The sequence below is a fragment of the Gallus gallus genome, chromosome Z (assembly GCF_016699485.2).
Source record: "Gallus gallus isolate bGalGal1 chromosome Z, bGalGal1.mat.broiler.GRCg7b, whole genome shotgun sequence".
Lineage (NCBI taxonomy): Eukaryota > Metazoa > Chordata > Aves > Galliformes > Phasianidae > Gallus > Gallus gallus.
The window spans coordinates 34,772,360-34,790,181 of NC_052572.1; the positions used below are offsets into that span (position 1 = coordinate 34,772,360).

General features: G+C 51.4%; 2 protein-coding genes across 4 annotated transcripts; both read right to left on the reverse strand.

Moving 5' to 3' along the window:
- Nucleotides 1–3,123: 3,123 nt before the first annotated feature.
- LOC121108349 lies at nt 3,124–13,340 on the reverse strand. Of its 3 annotated transcripts, XM_040656030.2 has the most exons (7): nt 12,987–13,340; nt 12,681–12,748; nt 12,258–12,339; nt 11,634–11,702; nt 11,052–11,110; nt 10,882–10,922; nt 10,530–10,620 (listed from the first exon to the last, which is right to left on the reverse strand). In XM_040656030.2, the coding sequence occupies exons 1-7, from the start codon at nt 13,112–13,114 to the stop codon at nt 10,606–10,608; spliced, it is 462 nt and encodes a 153-aa protein (XP_040511964.1). In that variant the 5' UTR covers nt 13,115–13,340; the 3' UTR covers nt 10,530–10,605. The 3 variants fall into 3 exon arrangements, 2 of the variants coding, with proteins under 2 accessions (XP_040511963.1, XP_040511964.1); XR_005842813.2 differs by lacking the exons at nt 10,530–10,620; nt 10,882–10,922; nt 11,052–11,110; nt 11,634–11,702 and adding exons at nt 3,124–3,741; nt 4,297–5,519; XM_040656029.2 differs by lacking the exons at nt 10,530–10,620; nt 10,882–10,922; nt 11,052–11,110; nt 11,634–11,702 and adding an exon at nt 3,989–5,519.
- Nucleotides 7,379–10,184, reverse strand: LOC121106525 (sperm-associated antigen 4 protein-like). Its single transcript, XM_040656031.2, has 5 exons — nt 9,896–10,184; nt 9,340–9,437; nt 8,594–8,755; nt 8,286–8,375; nt 7,379–7,575 (listed from the first exon to the last, which is right to left on the reverse strand). The coding sequence occupies exons 1-5, from the start codon at nt 9,945–9,947 to the stop codon at nt 7,435–7,437; spliced, it is 543 nt and encodes a 180-aa protein (XP_040511965.1). The 5' UTR covers nt 9,948–10,184; the 3' UTR covers nt 7,379–7,434.
- Nucleotides 13,341–17,822: the final 4,482 nt, after the last annotated feature.

Here is a 17,822-nt window from a genome sequence, read left to right on the forward strand (position 1 = left end):
CGTCCCTCTCTTTCCAAACAGCCATGGGAAAGCCCCACTTCAGTCATAGAATCTATCACGCTATTCTATTAATCTGTTCTACTCTATTCTATGCCTTTACCTATGAATGTTCCAATCCATTCAATCCATGAACAAGCCCAGCTCCCTCAGCCGCTCTTCCTAGGACAGGTGCTCCTGCCCTCCCATCACCCTCCCGGCCTCTGGACCCACTCCAGCAGCTCTGCATCTTCATTATTCACCGAGTCATAACTGCCCGTGAACAGAACGAGGCAAGGTGGAGCAAAAACCACCCTGACGAACTGATGACCATGACTCTTGCTTCAGCTTCCTTATATGCAAAGAACCTATAAGCTAAAATCCGATGTGTGCAGTGTGTAACCATTGCAAAGACAGAGTTACGGTGTAGAAGTTTAGATGAACCCACACCTAAACACATACAGCTGGAACAAAAAAAAAAAAAATGTTTTGATGACAACAGATTCTCTCTAGCTGAGTAAAGAGGCTTAATGAAAGAAAACTCTGGTGAGCAGCCCATGTTTTCTCATCTGAGGAGTAGCCTCGCCTTGGCAATATGAGAAGTAGATTGTGTTTTGGCAGCGGAAATGTCCACTATTTCTGTAGGTAGCATAGGAGAAGTTGCCTTTCACAAAGAAAGCTGCAGCACTTTTCTAGTCAGCAGTTCTTTTCTGATGTATTATCTCAGTGGGAAAGAATTAACCTAAAAGACCACGGGTTAATTGTAGATGCACTTGACATAACTCAAATAATGTCTTCCTAGCTCGTACTCGTAGAAGGTAAAGGAAACGCTTTACCCACGGAAATTTGAAAGGTGATGTGGGACAATGCAAATAAATTTGAAAGAGAATTTCAGTTTTGCTGGCATCTAGTTAATGTTACGTATGATCCTGTTCATAACTTTGCTACAGCTTTTGTCCTAACGGTACGCAATGCTGCGGTACATACCGCGTACCCAGTCATTGTGCTGGGACTGAATCACACTGAAGTTATACCCTGCCTGTTAGAACACAGAGTACAAGCCCAACAAAATGGAAACAAATGGCAAAGTGTTGATGTTCGTTCATGTGCTGCATGGGAACAACGAGGATTTATTTATCTGTGAGAGTAATGCCATCAAGACTCAATACACTTGTCTTGACACTGAGCAAAATACTTGCCATTTTGAGAGGTATCCCAACGAGACCCGTGAAATAGTGCTCCCTTATAGTGGAGAAGGATGTGTGTGTGTAATTTTATACTCATGGCTGATATCACTGTAGATACAAGCTATCATTCAATCATCGGTGCTTGCAACTTTACTAATACTATGGGATGTGACTCTAATTATTCAGTTCCAGTTACGTCCTATCAGTTGTTGCGGTCCAATTACACATTAATCCAAGATTTGCCACCTGGCCCAGTCGGAATGAATCTTGCTTCGGTAAAGAAATTATTGCAACATGACAATCTGTACCAACTGCTAGAATGCATCCAAGATAATGCACAAAAGAACACTTTGATTCTGTTAGCAGATACGATTCTGTTAACAGATGATACAGAAGAGATACACCATGTCCTGGAAAGGGTGCAGAAGGATGGAGAACAGCATTGCTGGCAAACGCTCCTTAGATGGCCACCAACAGCAAGAGGAGCTTTTAATTCTGTGCTTCACCCAGTTGTGATCTTATTAATCCTAACACTGATGTGTTTATTGCTTGTAATCACACTGTATGTGGAAGTCTGGCAGATGCTGAGGCGACTGGCCCACCTCGTATTACCCAAGGAGTCTGAAAGTTGCCCTAGGTATTAGATAACTTTTCCTAGACTCCTCGTGATCCACGGCTAAGGCGAGTTCAGTTAAGAGCGTTGGCGGCACTCACATTTTGCTCCTTTGCTTTTGTGTCATTTTAACATGTATCATTCCCTTCTCCCCTCCTTCCCCTTAATGCTTTTTTTTTTTTCCTTGGAACCACCATGGGACAGTGATAACAAGTCTTGCACCGCCAGGTGGTGTGAGAAGCGGGCACAGTGCCTGACTCAAAGCTTGTTCAGAGGCAGCCATCTGAGACATGAGAAGCTGGACAGTGCTTGGCTCAAAGCCTGTTCAACGGCACCCATCTGAGGCATGACCTGCCCAACAAGTTTTTGAAGTTAGTGGTTGACTACCACCAGCACAGCGGTAAGAGGACAGACACGCTGTTCCTCCCGATGCGCAAAAATGTGGGTACCCCGACAGCTACCATCACCATGATGGACAGGACATGATGACCCTGACAACTGGGGTAGGCAGGCCCAAAGAGTTCTGAGGAAGAACGGGTACCCCATCTGCCAAAACACAGCCATGTAAGTCAACGAGACGTCGCTGACCAACGTGCTGCCTCCCCACGGACCAGCAAGACATCACCGGATTCCCTGGTGGCGACTATACCTGATCTGTAAACCGTGTGCGGGAATTTCTTTCCTTACTATGGCTAACTTCCCCATCTTCCCCACATCCCTTAGTAGCTTGGAACCTCTAATGCTGATTACACTCTGATTCAAGACGTACTACTTGTTCATACTGGGATGAATCATACAAGGGTGAAGAAATTGTATGGAGAATAGCAAGATCATTAGTTTTGATAAATTATTACTATCAATCGTCAAGTTGGGCTAGTAAGCTGGTTTTCTAATATTAGAAGCGTTTCACAGTCTGGTGCAAAAACACAAAAGGGTAAAAAGAGAAAGAGGGGGAACTGTGAGAGGTAGATTGTGCTTTTGCAGTGGACATTTCCAGTGTTTCTGTATGTAGGATAGGATACAGCATAGGATACTTTGCCTTTCACAGAGAAAGCTCCCAGACACGGTAAAGTTGAGACTGGGGAGTTCTGACCTAGGTACAATTGGCACAGGCACTAGGTAAGGTAATTACATAGGGTAGGGGAGAGTCTGGTACAGGACACAATGAGTGTGCAGACTGCTGAAAATACTGTCCTCCTGCTGCCATGCCGTAAGAAGTACAGAACATACCCAAAGACAATGAGTTGGTAACAGATGTTGTATGGAAGTGTAGTGTAGCAACAGCATCAAAACATCGAGAGCCTGAGACGCTCAACCAGTGAGTGCCAGGAGAGGCTTTTACCTGCGTCGGACCCAGGGTGTGTAACGGCATGGATTTCACTGTCTAGTTGCACAATTTCTCCCTTGGCAGTAGGGGGCGTGTGCTCATTACTGCAATAAGGAATAAACTGCTCTTCACAGACATCTTTGCCTGATTGGAAATTTTTGATCTCGAGCGTGTTTCTCACAGCAAGAAAATGCAGAAGGCAATACTCTAAATGTAACTGTCCTACAGGCAATCCGTAGTTCTGTGTTGGTTTTCTTTTAAAGGAGAGCAAATTTCAATACAAAATTACGAGGCTTCAAAACACTGCTAACATAACACCAACAGTGAAGCTTTCCAGTTTACTGAAGAGCAGGAGAGGAGGCCTGGAACAACATACTGCTGTAAGCACAATCACGGAGTCAGGCTCCAGCAGCTTAACGCTGCTCAGAAGAAGAAAAAAAAAAAAAAGGGAAGTGCAACATTTGTCTAGAGTCTGTTGTTTATTATTTGTGGCTGTGGCAATTTCAATACGTGACTGAATTTCTACAGCACTTTTTCTGTTTGAGCACAAGCTGGTCTTTTCCAACCCACCTGGCCAGCTGCACGGTCAGTTATGCACACTCAGTGCTTTTGAAATACCCCATCTGCATATATGAACCCTGAAAAACAACATGCAAGGTAAACTTGTTGTCATGAATCTGATACAAAACTTAGGTGAAAGAGTCCATCCCCCTGTTTAGTGTGTTATGGCTTTACACACGTATGTTTACACATGTTGCATGTCCAAACAAACAATCTAGAAATGCTTCTTGCTAAAGGCACTTACTGTTTTTAAATCCTTTTAAGTTTAGTTTTTTTAAGTTTTAGTTTTTTAGTTTGTTTTTAAATCCTTTTAAGTTCGGTTGCATCAAGTTTATCTCCTAGATCATGCTTTCGTAGAACAGCCCAAATTGGCAGCATTAATAAAAGGGGAAGAAAAGGTTTTCCTGTTCGAGTATGAAAATACCAACAGTTAACTCCAACTTTAGAACAGGATTTGGTCCTCTCAAAACAGGCAACAGCATTCAGGCGATAGTGATTTCTTTGCCTAAATGCTAACAGAATAGTATATCCCCCCAAAACAAAGTCTTCCAGTTTCAGCCTATGGATATGTCTAAGTCGTGCAGCACACCTACTAATTATCCCCAACCAAAAAGACAGCTTCGCAAGACTACCTTTGCTCCACTTTGGCTGGGAAGGAAGAGAACCTCCAGACAGCATTCTGCTTGCACAGACCAGCAAGCCTACAGTTCTGTGTCTCTGTGTCTGGATGGCTGTCCGTAATAACCTTTCTTAGAGTGGTCTGATAGCTGCTGATGGCACTCCTCCTCCTCCTCCTCTCCATCGCTGCCACAGCTGCCACGATCCTCCATGTGAGGATGCGGTAGGAGGTCAGCAGCTAACAGTCAGACAGGGGGAAAGAAAGACAATGTTTACTTCCATTCTGAGACCCTGAAAATAATAATACCTTCTTGACTTTATGGTCACACACAGCACAGAGAGCCACAAAGAGCCAGTGAAGCCACTTCTAGCCTGTTTTACCACCAACAACGGATCTTTCTCTGAAACGCACAGCCCCGTGCGGCCGCGTTCTGCCCTGAAGCAAGGAACGGCCTCAGCAGGGCAAGGGCTTTCCCCGTCAGCCAAGAGCTATCTACCGGGCGCCATTAGGCCTTCTGGCGGCAGCGGCAACGACGCGGGGGAGCGGGGCCAGGAGCAGCCGCGTCACACCCTGCAGTTACAAAGACGGGCCCTGGGGGGGGTTGGGGGGGGGGGGAGAGGGGACCGTTACACGTCAGCCATTTTCTATGCTGCCCCAGCGCCCCCTTGCGGGGCAGCCGTTGCCATTCCTCCAAAAAGGTAACAGCGCTCATTTCTCTAAGGAGGCAAATACTCTGCCTATGTGGTTAAAGAAGACAGAAAAGGAGACCCTGAAGCTATCCTAACGTTCCCATACACAGGCCGTCTCCTACTCTGACTATAAAGCACAAAGGCTTTTTGCTCCCACTGCGTCTCCCCCGCCTGACAGCGAGCTTGGCAGGACAGGCAGCCTCCCCTCATAGGCCTGGCTGGGCAGAGCACTACTCTGAATAGAGGACAAAGGCGACGGAGCTGTGGGGGCTCCCACACAGAGCGTCCACGGGGAAAGCTGGGAAACGGCTCTGAGTCGGCTCTCAGGCCAGCTGGGATCTGCGTGTGAACAGCGTCTCCGGAGCTCCCCAAGCGGCAGAAGTGGCAGGTGCGAAGGGCCCCGCGGGTGCTCCGGCACCTGCCCGCACGCTGGAGGTCCCATCTAGTGTTTGTACTGCTGGCAGCAGGCAAATACGCACTGAGAGCAGATAGAAAGATCAGAAAAAGCAGCATGTAGAGCCCAGACTTCCTTTTGGTCATCTCTTTCCTGAAAAAGAAGGCGTCGGGGTGTTGGCAGCGCTCACGGTTTGAGGCAGGTCCTGAGGACTCCAACCGTAAATTGTTGGGAAAGAAACGTTGTTTTTGCATGGCAGTGAGATGTTATGACTCTGCAGAGGTCCTGGGGGGTGGGGGGGGGGGCAAGCCGTGGGGAGTGGGGGAACTCACCTCGTGAAGCAGGAAACGTGAACTGTTGTGTCTCTCCAGTCCGGCGCACCTCTCTACTCCAACGGTTTCCTGCGTCTGCAAAAGCGTGAAATAAAATGTGATCCGTGGCGAATTGCCTGAGCCTGGAGTATTGACCATGAGCGTTTCTCACAAAATGGCAGATGTTACAGGACAATTAAGAGTTCATTCTGCTTTCCTTCCATTTGGGGTGTATATCTGTAATATGACCGTGGGTGTACTAAGAGTTTTCTGTCTTTTCTCGTGCACTTGTGGACCAGGCCACCACCCATCACCCTCTGCTACCGTGAATACCGGGTCCCTCTGAGGATCTTGGTAGAATTTCCGTCCTGGCATTAAGTTACGAACAGGTCACTTTGCAACCTTCTCTTGTGCAGGCTGAACAGCCCCAGCTCTCTCAGCCTGTCCTCGTAGCAGAGGTGTTCCATGTCAGCCTCGTAGCAGAGGTGTTCCATCCCTTGGATCGTTTCTGTGACCCTCCTCTGGACGCGCTCCAGCAGGTCCACATTTCTCCTGCACTGAGGACCACACGTCTGAACAGGGTACTCCAGGTGAGGCCTCACCAGCACACAGTAGAGGGGCAGCTTCACAGAATCACAGAATGGCCTGGGTTGAAAGGACCACAGTGATCATCTAGTTTCAACCCCCCTGCTACGGGCAGGGTCACCAACCACTAGACCAGGCTGCCCAGAGCCACATCCAGCCTGGCCTTGAAGGCTTCCAGGCTTGGGGCATCCACAACCTCCCTGGGCAACCTGTTCCAGTGCGTCACCACCCTCGGTGTGAAAAACTTCCTCCTAATATCTAACCTGAACCTCCCCTGTCTTGGTTTAAAACCATTCCCCCTTGTCCTCTCGCTGTCCATCCTCGTAAACAGCCGTTCCCCTTGCTGTTTATATGCTCCCTTCAAGTACTGGAAGGCCACAATGAGGTCTCCCCAGAGCCCTCTCTAAGCTGAACGAGCCCGGTTCCCTCACCTTTCCTCACAGGAGAGGTGCTCCAGCCCTCTGATCACCTTAGTGGCCCTCCTCTGGACCCGCTCCAAGAGCTCCATGTCCTTGGCTGTTGGGCAATTAAAATAGAATCCGATCCGGTCAGAAGGTGGAAGGCATGGCCTAGGAGAGCTGAGGACGCTTGCGTTGATGCTCTTATGCTGACTGGTATAGAGGATGGACGCTATGGGTCTGTGGGAGTTCCTGTGCAGAGCGTCCAAAGGGAGAGCTCTGAAGCAGCTCTGTTGGCTCTGGGGCCAGGTAGGATCTGTGTGCAGACAGCGTCTCCAGAGCTCACTGAGTGGCAGAAGTGGGAGAGGAACACCCTCCCACCTCTGGGAGGTTCCCATGGGATTTGGAGTCAGCGACAGCAGCAGCACCAGGGGGGCTGGTTTTGGGAACACACACCACCTGAGCCGCTTCCTCAGCCACGGTGGGTTTCTAAGCCCCGTGGCTGCTGCAATACCTGCCAGCCCTCATGGATGTCCCTCGCATCCCTCCAGACAATGAAGGAGGGCTAGGGCTCCATCATCTCCTTCTGTTTGGTTCACTCACATCCATGGGGCAGAGGCAAAGTGAGGAATGTCCCGTTTCTGCTGGACAATGAGAAATGGGCTGCTCAGAGGAAGCCTGTGAAAGAACACCTTCCACACCACGACAAACACACATCTCTGATGTGGAATAATTTTGTGTTTTATTTTTAAAAGAAACGCCTTTCTGCAGCGTCTACACATGTCCTTGGCCGATGTCATTTGTTCCCGCTCTCTTCCCATGAACCTGCACCCGATAAATACAGGTGTGTCCTGCATTTCCCCAGTTGTTGAGTACGACGAGCTTTATATGCCAAAAAGCTCTGGGGGTCTCGGTCTGCAAAACAAAGAGGACAACAAGAGACTTAACTCCTGGCCTGGAAGCAACCGCAGCTGCCTCCATGCATCTCCTCGTCAGCACGCTGCCTGTTGCGGGGCCAGCTCCCTCCTTGGCCGAGGAGGAGGCTTTTCTCTGCTTCCCTTCTCCCAGGCGGCCCCACTAAGGCCCCCTGTGCCCCAGCAGAGCCAACGTCTGGCCTGTGGGAGCAGGAGGAGCAGCGGTGGAAGCCTGATGCCATGTGGTCCCAGGGGACAGCCATATGGCTGGGGAGCACACCTGCATGGGGGCTGTCTAGGAGTGCCCGCACCGACAGCAGCTCCTCCGTCTGCCCAGGCCCACAGATGCCAACCGACCAGCCACTGGGAACAGGGCGTGCCCGTGGCACTGTCTCTTGGCTCTCACCACCTGACACTTGCATTTCAGGCCTTCTCCCAACACACATGGGACTGCAAGGCTCTGCCAAAAGAGGTGGGCACTGCTGGGAACTCTGTGCACAGTGCTTGGTCCAACGTGGCGCTCTCCCTGCTTCATCCTCCCAGCTACCCTGCCATGTCGCGTGCTCTCGGCCCTCTGAACCTCAGCGTGTCTCTCTGAGCCCGCGCTGGACCCCTGCCCTGGCAGGGACTCCCCAACACTCCTCCTGCCACTGACTTGCTGCCAAAGCAGTGTTTCTGGAATGGTCTCCTGCCCATACGCAATGACTGTACCTGCAGTTGGAAGGTCTGGGTCACCTCTTTCCTGACATCATAGGTGAATTTCCCAAGCAAAGCTTCCTTCTCTCCTTCCTCATCCAGGCCCTACGAGATAAAGCACAGGGTAGCAGGTCAACACTTGTGCCAAACCTGGGCCGCCGGAGCTCCAGCAGCTCCTGCAGCTCTGGTGGAGAATGTGGTGGGGCTGAGTCTCCCCTTGAGCATTGCTCCAAGGACGTACTGGTCCTCTTCTCCAGTATGTCCCCTAGCAGAGGCGTTTCCCTACAGCCACATCCCAGCCCCATGTACCAGCAGACACTTACAAAGACAGCAAAATCACGGGGAGCGCTGCTGACGTGCCACAGGTTTGTTTCCACTGAGTGCTGCACAGTGACTGCAGTCGGCTGGACTTTTGTGGGCAAGTTGAAGACCACCTGGCTCTGAGATGCTTTCAAACGCCAGCAGTAGCCTGGAGACATGTCCAGCTGAAAGCAGAGAGCAGGAAGCAAGGGAGTCATGAGGCCCACGCTGCTGCCCGTGCAGCCAAAAACAAAGGCAGCAATGAGCATGCTTGCTGCTTTGGTGCTGCAGACAGCAGGTAGGGAAGCAGACAGACACACCCAGCTGTCTTGCTGGCATGGGAAGGAGAACTCTCCGAATTCCCATGAGGAGGAAGATATCCGTTATGAAACGTGGGATACCCCACACCGCAGTCAGGGCTATGAAGAAAGCTCCTGTTTTGCCCGGTAGTTCTGCATCTTCCCCTGCCTCCACCCCCGCCCAACCCAAAGAACAACGATCAGAGCTGACAAAGACAAACAGGAGATTCCTCCCTCAGCCAGCCCTGACCACGGAGAGTGGGATGCAGGATTTAGCAGCACGGCTCACCCAGGTCAGCCTGCCTTCAGAGGGTACCACTGGTTTCTAGTAAGCCAAGCCCTGAGGGAGCCCTCAGGAGCCAGGCCCTTGAGCAGTACCATGGGCTTGAGCAGTACTGCAGAGGGGCCTTAGGGGCCCCCAGCTGGACACGGGGGAACAAAAGCAGCACTGAGGATCTCTGCTACCCTACCTGCTCAAAGGTCTCCACCACGTTTTGAGTGCACAGGAACCAAGCCACCTTGCAGTGCCATGCAGACCTGGATGATCTCTGCAGGTCTATGGAGACACCTGAATTGAGAAGAGAGCAGATGACTGCCAAGGGCCCAGTCTCCCAGCACCTAATTGGCTCAAGCTATTTCTAAGGCTGCCTGCTGACAGCATCCCTCTCTCAGGTGCACAGAGATGAGGTCTGCGGACAGTGGCAGGCAGCAAGGCCCTGTGTGAGGGGCAGCAGACTCAAGACAAGGCCATGCTGCATGGGGAGAGCTAAAGACAACCTGGACCTGCTTTCAGTCCCTGAGAAACCTCAGCACAGTGCAGTAACTCCGGCCAGGGGCACCACTGCAGGGAGCGAGGGCATGATGGGGCTGAGCCGCTGAGCCCAAGGGAGCCACAGCTGTGTCCTTGGGCCAGTGGTTTAGTCTCATCCGGCTCTTCCTCAGAGAGACGAGGCCGCAGCACAGCCTTCTTTTGGCAGCACTGAGCTTAAGCCCAGCCTAACAAGGCATGCCTGTCTGGGTCCATACCTGCACTTTTCAGAGCCCGGTCACACTTTGTGAAGCACTTTTCCTTAGGCATCACACACGGGGCCTCTCTCAAGTCCTGGGCATCCTGGGGAAGACAGAAAGCAGCACAGGAGATGAGCACATCACTGGGCTGCTACGTTGGACCACTGCGTTCCGTGTCAGAGCCAAGGAGCTTTGTCAGGAAGCGTGTCAGAAAGCAAAACACAGGCCTCATCTGCAGAGGCACTCAGCCTCTTTTCATCAGGAAAAGTTGAAGGCTGGACGGTTTTTGTGTCCCCTGCCAGAGTATGGGCCTGGGCACCACTGGCTTGTTGTCTCCTTCCACACTCTTCAGATGAGCTGTGGCAGGGTGGGATATCTCTGGAAGGGCACCCAGGTGTCTCCACTCTCTGGGAAGACACCAGAGCTGCCAGAGGTCCTAGATTACCAGGACAAGAATGCGGGCAGCTTTCCAGCAGCATGGCCTGGCTAAATGTGACCAAGAGAAAGCCTTTGCAGAAGGGGAGCTCAACCAGCAAGGCCTGGCGTGAGATGAGTGGCTGGGGTCAGCAGGGAAATCCCACAGGGAGCCCCACAGACAGCGCCCTGCGCAAGGCTCTGCTCATCCCAGCCTCTTCCCCAAAGTGCAGGATCACCTTCATTGCACAGTGCCACGCTCTTCAGCCAGGTAAGACACCCCATTCCTCTGGTTTTCAATCCCCTGGGTTTCTTCAGTCAGCGAGTTCCTGCAAACACACACGGAGCAGATGTCAGAGAGCTGCCCAGCCCCTGAAGTGCATTCGGACCTCACAGATGAGCACACACACGGCCACTCCTTCGTGCTTTCTTTTCTTTCCATGCTTAGGAGCGCTTCCCATCACCTCTGTGTTTAATAAAAGGCAGAGAGGGAAAGGCACAAGCCCTGGGGATTGTGCAAGGCAGCGCAAATGGCAAGAGCTCGTCTGCCACTGTCCCACCAAGAGAGCAGCAGGCCCAGGGGCCCTTACCCGGAGTTCATCAGGCGTGGAGCAGTCTGCAGCGACAGCATCTGAAAGGGAAAGGCTTGCCATTGGAGCACCAGTCACTGCTGGCAGCAGGAGGACGCGTGCATTTGCCCAACTGCCACCTACAGACGTCTTCTGTGGGAATTGCCTGTCCCTCAGCAGTTGTCACTGACCTGCAAGAAATCCTTTGTCCACAGTACTCTTGCCAACGAGATTGCACCGTAAGCACCAACTGTCATTTGCAACACAGACAAAAAGTTATTTCACTATGGATTCTAAGGGTTGCCATAGTCCTACTGTCTCGCCCCGAACCGGAGTGCAAGATGTTTCCTGCAGATGTGGGGGACTGGGGCAGAGAGCACATGGCTGCAAGAACAGACCCTCTTCGCCAACTCTGACTATAAAGCACAAAGGCTTTTTGCTCCCACTGCCTCTCCCTGTCTGACAGCGAGCTTGGCAGGACAGGCAGCCTCCCCTCACAGGCCTGGCTGGGCAGAGCACTGCTCTTACACTGACTGGCATAGGGGACAAAGGCTACGGGGCTGTGGGGGCTCCCGCACAGAGCGTCCAAGGGGAAAGCTGTGAAACGGCTCTGAGTCGGCCCTCAGGCCAGGCTGGGATCTGAGTGTGAACAGTGTCTCCGGAGCTCCCCAAGTGGCAGAAGTGGCAGGTGCGAAGGGCCCCGCGAGTGCTCCAGCCCACACGCTGGAGGTCTCATCTAGTGTTTGTACTGCTGGCAGCAGGCAAATACTCACTGAGAGAAGATAGGAAGATCAGAAGAAGCAGAATGCAGAGCCCAGACTTCTTTTTGGTCATTCTCTTTCCTGAAAAAGAAGGAGTCGGGGTGTTGGCAGCGCTCACGGTTTGAGGCAGACCCTTTCTCGGGGGTATCTTCTCTTACACACTGCAAAGCAGCAATGTGGGGAGTCCGCTGCTGGCAAAAACCACCAACAGAGCACCCCCAGCAGGAGTGGGGCTTCCCTCAGCTGCCTTCAGCACCACTCTGTGCTGGGGGCGTGACTTCTGTTTTGCAGAGGAGTCAAATCGCCTTATACTGGAGATGAAGAAACACCTCCTGCTTTGAGGTGTCCTCCACAGGCAGGCTGCAGCCATCTACTCCTGGGCTCCTTCAACTCCTGCTGCCTTACATCCTCACATCCCAGCCAGAGGCTTGGATGAGACGTTTTGAGCCGCGTCAGGTGTGTGGACTGGGGCTTTGCTCCCATTCCCTCCTGAGCTGCTGCCGTAGCTCTGAAAGCGCAGAGCTGCTGCTGGTGGGAGCCAAGTTCTTTCTCCTGCTGGGTAGCACTGCCAGCCTGGCCTGCCCACCCCCACCCACGGAAACCCCCAATACCACATTGCACAGGTACTGTACTCACACAGAGGACATGCTTGTGCCAAAGAGTCTCTTGAGGGAAACCACGATCAGTGACTCTCTCAGAAGACTTAAGATGTTTGGCTCTGGCAAAGAAAGGGGAGGAAGAAAAGCGTGAGCACGTTCTCAAGGGATACCAGTCAGCATTGTGTCAGACCCTCTAAGGAGGGCTGGGAGCCGATCCGGATCACAGCTGAGGCAGGGGCAGGGCTGCGGTTGTGTCCTGGAGAAGGGGCAGCTGGGTGCATCCTGCGAGCGGGACACCGAGGGCTGGCAAAGATCACCTCGCAGGCACACCACTGAGGGCACGTTCAGGGAAGGAGGTCAGCCTTAGGCTTGGTGCCCCGGCTCCTGTTGTACTGCCGTGCCCCTTGCTGGCCAAAACGTTTCCCAGAAACCTGGTGGAGCAAAGCAGCCCGGGACTTACCCTCCCAGTATGCAGCAGTGCGTCTGCAGCTGGCTGGCCCTGCCTGGGCCACCAGAGAGGAGGTGCAGCTGTGGAGGAAAGTGAAAAGCCCTGCTGTGCACCGTCTCCACACCACGGGAGCCGTGGCCAGCAGGACTGACCAGCTTGGAGGCCCCAGCCAGAACAGCCATCTTGGGAAGCCTCCCAGGGAGCAGCCCCAGCATGGCGACAATGGGCAGCACGGAAAGGATACAACCAGCGCCACATTTGCTCCATCTCTGCTGCCCAACAGCTTGTGTCCCTGGGAGGAACAAACCTCCCTCCTACCTGTTTCCTGGGAGCTGGCTGCTCTCCATTTCTGCCTCTTCCACGTTCCTGCCAGCTCCTCTCACCCTCACCCTTTCAGGGGGCCTCTGTGCCCCTTTTGATCTCTGGGGAGACTTTCTCCTCCTCATGCTGTGGAGGAATCAAGCTTTCCCCTTGTCAGTGTCTTCTTCCGCAGCAGGAATGTCTGCGCGGAGGAAGGCCACTGAGCAACAAGCCCAAACCCAATCCGCAGGAGAAGCGCGCCTGTCCCGAGCACACAGCCACCAGGACACCACCGCGAGCTCCTTCCACACGCGTTGGCAGCCAAGGCCAACAGTGCCAGGTGGCGGCTCAGTGGGGCACACTGTGGCACCCACTCCTGACCTCACAAAGGCCTGGGCGTCAGCTCATGGCTCTGACCTCACAATCGGGGCAGCACTGTGGCACCCACTCCTGACCTCACAAAGCTCCTGGGCCTGCACAGCGTCAGCTCAAGGCTCTGACCTCACAATCGGGCCTAGCAGGGCTGGGAGGTGGGACACCCCGCAGGTTTCATGGTACGTCCGCCCTCGACAGCCCTGGTGGGCTCAGCCAATTGTAGCCCAAAGTTCGTGTGCCAGATTCACTATCATCAGATATCTCCCTGGTGTGCTGTCATGGGTTATACCTGTGTTGCAGAAAGGGATCAGCTTGGACTCTGTATATGGGGAGGACAGTACCATGGTACTCCAGTGAGATACTGCAGAAAGCCTTTTTTCCTTTTAGTATTAAATCTCGGCCCGACTTGGGACTCCTGAGTATTCCAACTGTATACTGTGAGAAATTTGAGGAACATCGTTCAGATGTACTGGTACCAACCAGTTCTGTAGTTTGAATGCCAGACAGAGGGGAAGGCTAACTGGGAGAGGTTATCCCAGCATGCCATAACAGGTGAAAGCTAAAGAAGGAGAGGAGGAGAACGGGGAGGGGCTAACCAAGCAGTGAACAGGTACGGGACACTGGCTGAGGGAATGAGGAGCCTCGCACAGGCTGTGAACCTGGGAGTCCTTGGCCAGTGAGGGCATGGGAGAAAATGTGCACTGGGAAGTAGTAAACATAAACTGTTGTGTCACTCTGACCTGGTGCACCCTAGTCAAGAGTGCCCGCTTCTGTAAAAGCGGGAAAGAAATTGTCATTCATAGCAAATTTCACCTAAGCCCGAACTATTGAATACAAGCATTTCTCACAAGGTGAACACATTTGCCACACCTCGACCAGCAATCCTTGACAAGACTTGAGCGGCTGGGGTCAGCAGGGAAGTCCCACAGGCAGCCCACACAACCGTGCCCTGGCCAAGGCTCTGCTCATCCCAGCCTCTTCCCCAAAGTGCAGGATCACCTTTGTCACAGCGCCAGTCTCCACAGACAGGCAAAAGTCACCTCCTTCCTCAGGAATTGCATCTCCTGGGCTTGTTCACTCACCAGAGAGGGCAACTTTCTGCAGACACACAAGCCAGAGAGCTGCCCAGCCCCTGACGAGCACTCAGCTCACAGATGAGCAGACACACAGGCACTCCTTTGAGTCTCCCTCTCTTTGCAAGCTTAGGAGTACATCCCATCACCTCCACATTTAGCAAAAGGCAGAGAGGGGAAGGTACGAGGCCCGGGGACTGTGCAAAGCAGCGCAAAATGGCAGGAGCTCATCTGCCACTATCCCACCGAGAGAGCTGCTTGGTCAGATGGGGGCTCTTACCAGAAGCTCATCAGGTCTGGGGCAGTCTGTGACAACAGTGCCTGCAAGGGAAGGACTTCCCATTGGAGCACCAGTCACTGCTGGGAGCAGGAAGATGCGTGCATGCGGCCTACAGATGTCCTTTGAGGGAATTTCTTGTCTTTCAGCAATCGTCACTGACCTGTGAGAAACGATTACCACAGTCCCAATGTCTCCTCCCAGACAAGGGTGAAACACATGGGGGACTGGGTCAGAGAGCACGTGGCTGCAAGCAGGGTCCCTTCTCATTTGCTTGGGAGCTCATCACAGCCCTGGCCTCCACGCGCGCTCAGCACCCCGCAGCTACCCCAACTTTCCCCTCTCTCACTAACGGTTACCGTCATCCCCAGGCTCCTCTAGCTGGGAGAGAGACCTTCCCGTCCCTCTCTTTCCAAACAGCCATGGGAAAGCCCCACTTCAGTCATAGAATCTATCACGCTATTCTATTAATCTGTTCTACTCTATTCTATGCCTTTACCTATGAATGTTCCAATCCATTCAATCCATGAACAAGCCCAGCTCCCTCAGCCGCTCTTCCTAGGACAGGTGCTCCTGCCCTCCCATCACCCTCCCGGCCTCTGGACCCACTCCAGCAGCTCTGCATCTTCATTATTCACCGAGTCATAACTGCCCGTGAACAGAACGAGGCAAGGTGGAGCAAAAACCACCCTGACGAACTGATGACCATGACTCTTGCTTCAGCTTCCTTATATGCAAAGAACCTATAAGCTAAAATCCGATGTGTGCAGTGTGTAACCATTGCAAAGACAGAGTTACGGTGTAGAAGTTTAGATGAACCCACACCTAAACACATACAGCTGGAACAAAAAAAAAAAAATGTTTTGATGACAACAGATTCTCTCTAGCTGAGTAAAGAGGCTTAATGAAAGAAAACTCTGGTGAGCAGCCCATGTTTTCTCATCTGAGGAGTAGCCTCGCCTTGGCAATATGAGAAGTAGATTGTGTTTTGGCAGCGGAAATGTCCACTATTTCTGTAGGTAGCATAGGAGAAGTTGCCTTTCACAAAGAAAGCTGCAGCACTTTTCTAGTCAGCAGTTCTTTTCTGATGTATTATCTCAGTGGGAAAGAATTAACCTAAAAGACCACGGGTTAATTGTAGATGCACTTGACATAACTCAAATAATGTCTTCCTAGCTCGTACTCGTAGAAGGTAAAGGAAACGCTTTACCCACGGAAATTTGAAAGGTGATGTGGGACAATGCAAATAAATTTGAAAGAGAATTTCAGTTTTGCTGGCATCTAGTTAATGTTACGTATGATCCTGTTCATAACTTTGCTACAGCTTTTGTCCTAACGGTACGCAATGCTGCGGTACATACCGCGTACCCAGTCATTGTGCTGGGACTGAATCACACTGAAGTTATACCCTGCCTGTTAGAACACAGAGTACAAGCCCAACAAAATGGAAACAAATGGCAAAGTGTTGATGTTCGTTCATGTGCTGCATGGGAACAACGAGGATTTATTTATCTGTGAGAGTAATGCCATCAAGACTCAATACACTTGTCTTGACACTGAGCAAAATACTTGCCATTTTGAGAGGTATCCCAACGAGACCCGTGAAATAGTGCTCCCTTATAGTGGAGAAGGATGTGTGTGTGTAATTTTATACTCATGGCTGATATCACTGTAGATACAAGCTATCATTCAATCATCGGTGCTTGCAACTTTACTAATACTATGGGATGTGACTCTAATTATTCAGTTCCAGTTACGTCCTATCAGTTGTTGCGGTCCAATTACACATTAATCCAAGATTTGCCACCTGGCCCAGTCGGAATGAATCTTGCTTCGGTAAAGAAATTATTGCAACATGACAATCTGTACCAACTGCTAGAATGCATCCAAGATAATGCACAAAAGAACACTTTGATTCTGTTAGCAGATACGATTCTGTTAACAGATGATACAGAAGAGATACACCATGTCCTGGAAAGGGTGCAGAAGGATGGAGAACAGCATTGCTGGCAAACGCTCCTTAGATGGCCACCAACAGCAAGAGGAGCTTTTACTTCTGTGCTTCACCCAGTTGTGATCTTATTAATCCTAACACTGATGTGTTTATTGCTTGTAATCACACTGTATGTGGAAGTCTGGCAGATGCTGAGGCGACTGGCCCACCTCGTATTACCCAAGGAGTCTGAAAGTTGCCCTAGGTATTAGATAACTTTTCCTAGACTCCTCGTGATCCACGGCTAAGGCGAGTTCAGTTAAGAGCGTTGGCGGCACTCACATTTTGCTCCTTTGCTTTTGTGTCATTTTAACATGTATCATTCCCTTCTCCCCTCCTTCCCCTTAATGCTTTTTTTTTTTTTTTTCCTTGGAACCACCATGGGACAGTGATAACAAGTCTTGCACCGCCAGGTGGTGTGAGAAGCGGGCACAGTGCCTGACTCAAAGCTTGTTCAGAGGCAGCCATCTGAGACATGAGAAGCTGGACAGTGCTTGGCTCAAAGCCTGTTCAACGGCACCCATCTGAGGCATGACCTGCCCAACAAGTTTTTGAAGTTAATGGTTGACTACCACCAGCACAGCGGTAAGAGGACAGACACGCTGTTCCTCCCGATGCGCAAAAATGTGGGTACCCCGACAGCTACCATCACCATGATGGACAGGACATGATGACCCTGACAACTGGGGTAGGCAGGCCCAAAGAGTTCTGAGGAAGAACGGGTACCCCATCTGCCAAAACACAGCCATGTAAGTCAACGAGACGTCGCTGACCAACGTGCTGCCTCCCCACGGACCAGCAAGACATCACCGGATTCCCTGGTGGCGACTATACCTGATCTGTAAACCGTGTGCGGGAATTTCTTTCCTTACTATGGCTAACTTCCCCATCTTCCCCACATCCCTTAGTAGCTTGGAACCTCTAATGCTGATTACACTCTGATTCAAGACGTACTACTTGTTCATACTGGGATGAATCATACAAGGGTGAAGAAATTGTATGGAGAATAGCAAGATCATTAGTTTTGATAAATTATTACTATCAATCGTCAAGTTGGGCTAGTAAGCTGGTTTTCTAATATTAGAAGCGTTTCACAGTCTGGTGCAAAAACACAAAAGGGTAAAAAGAGAAAGAGG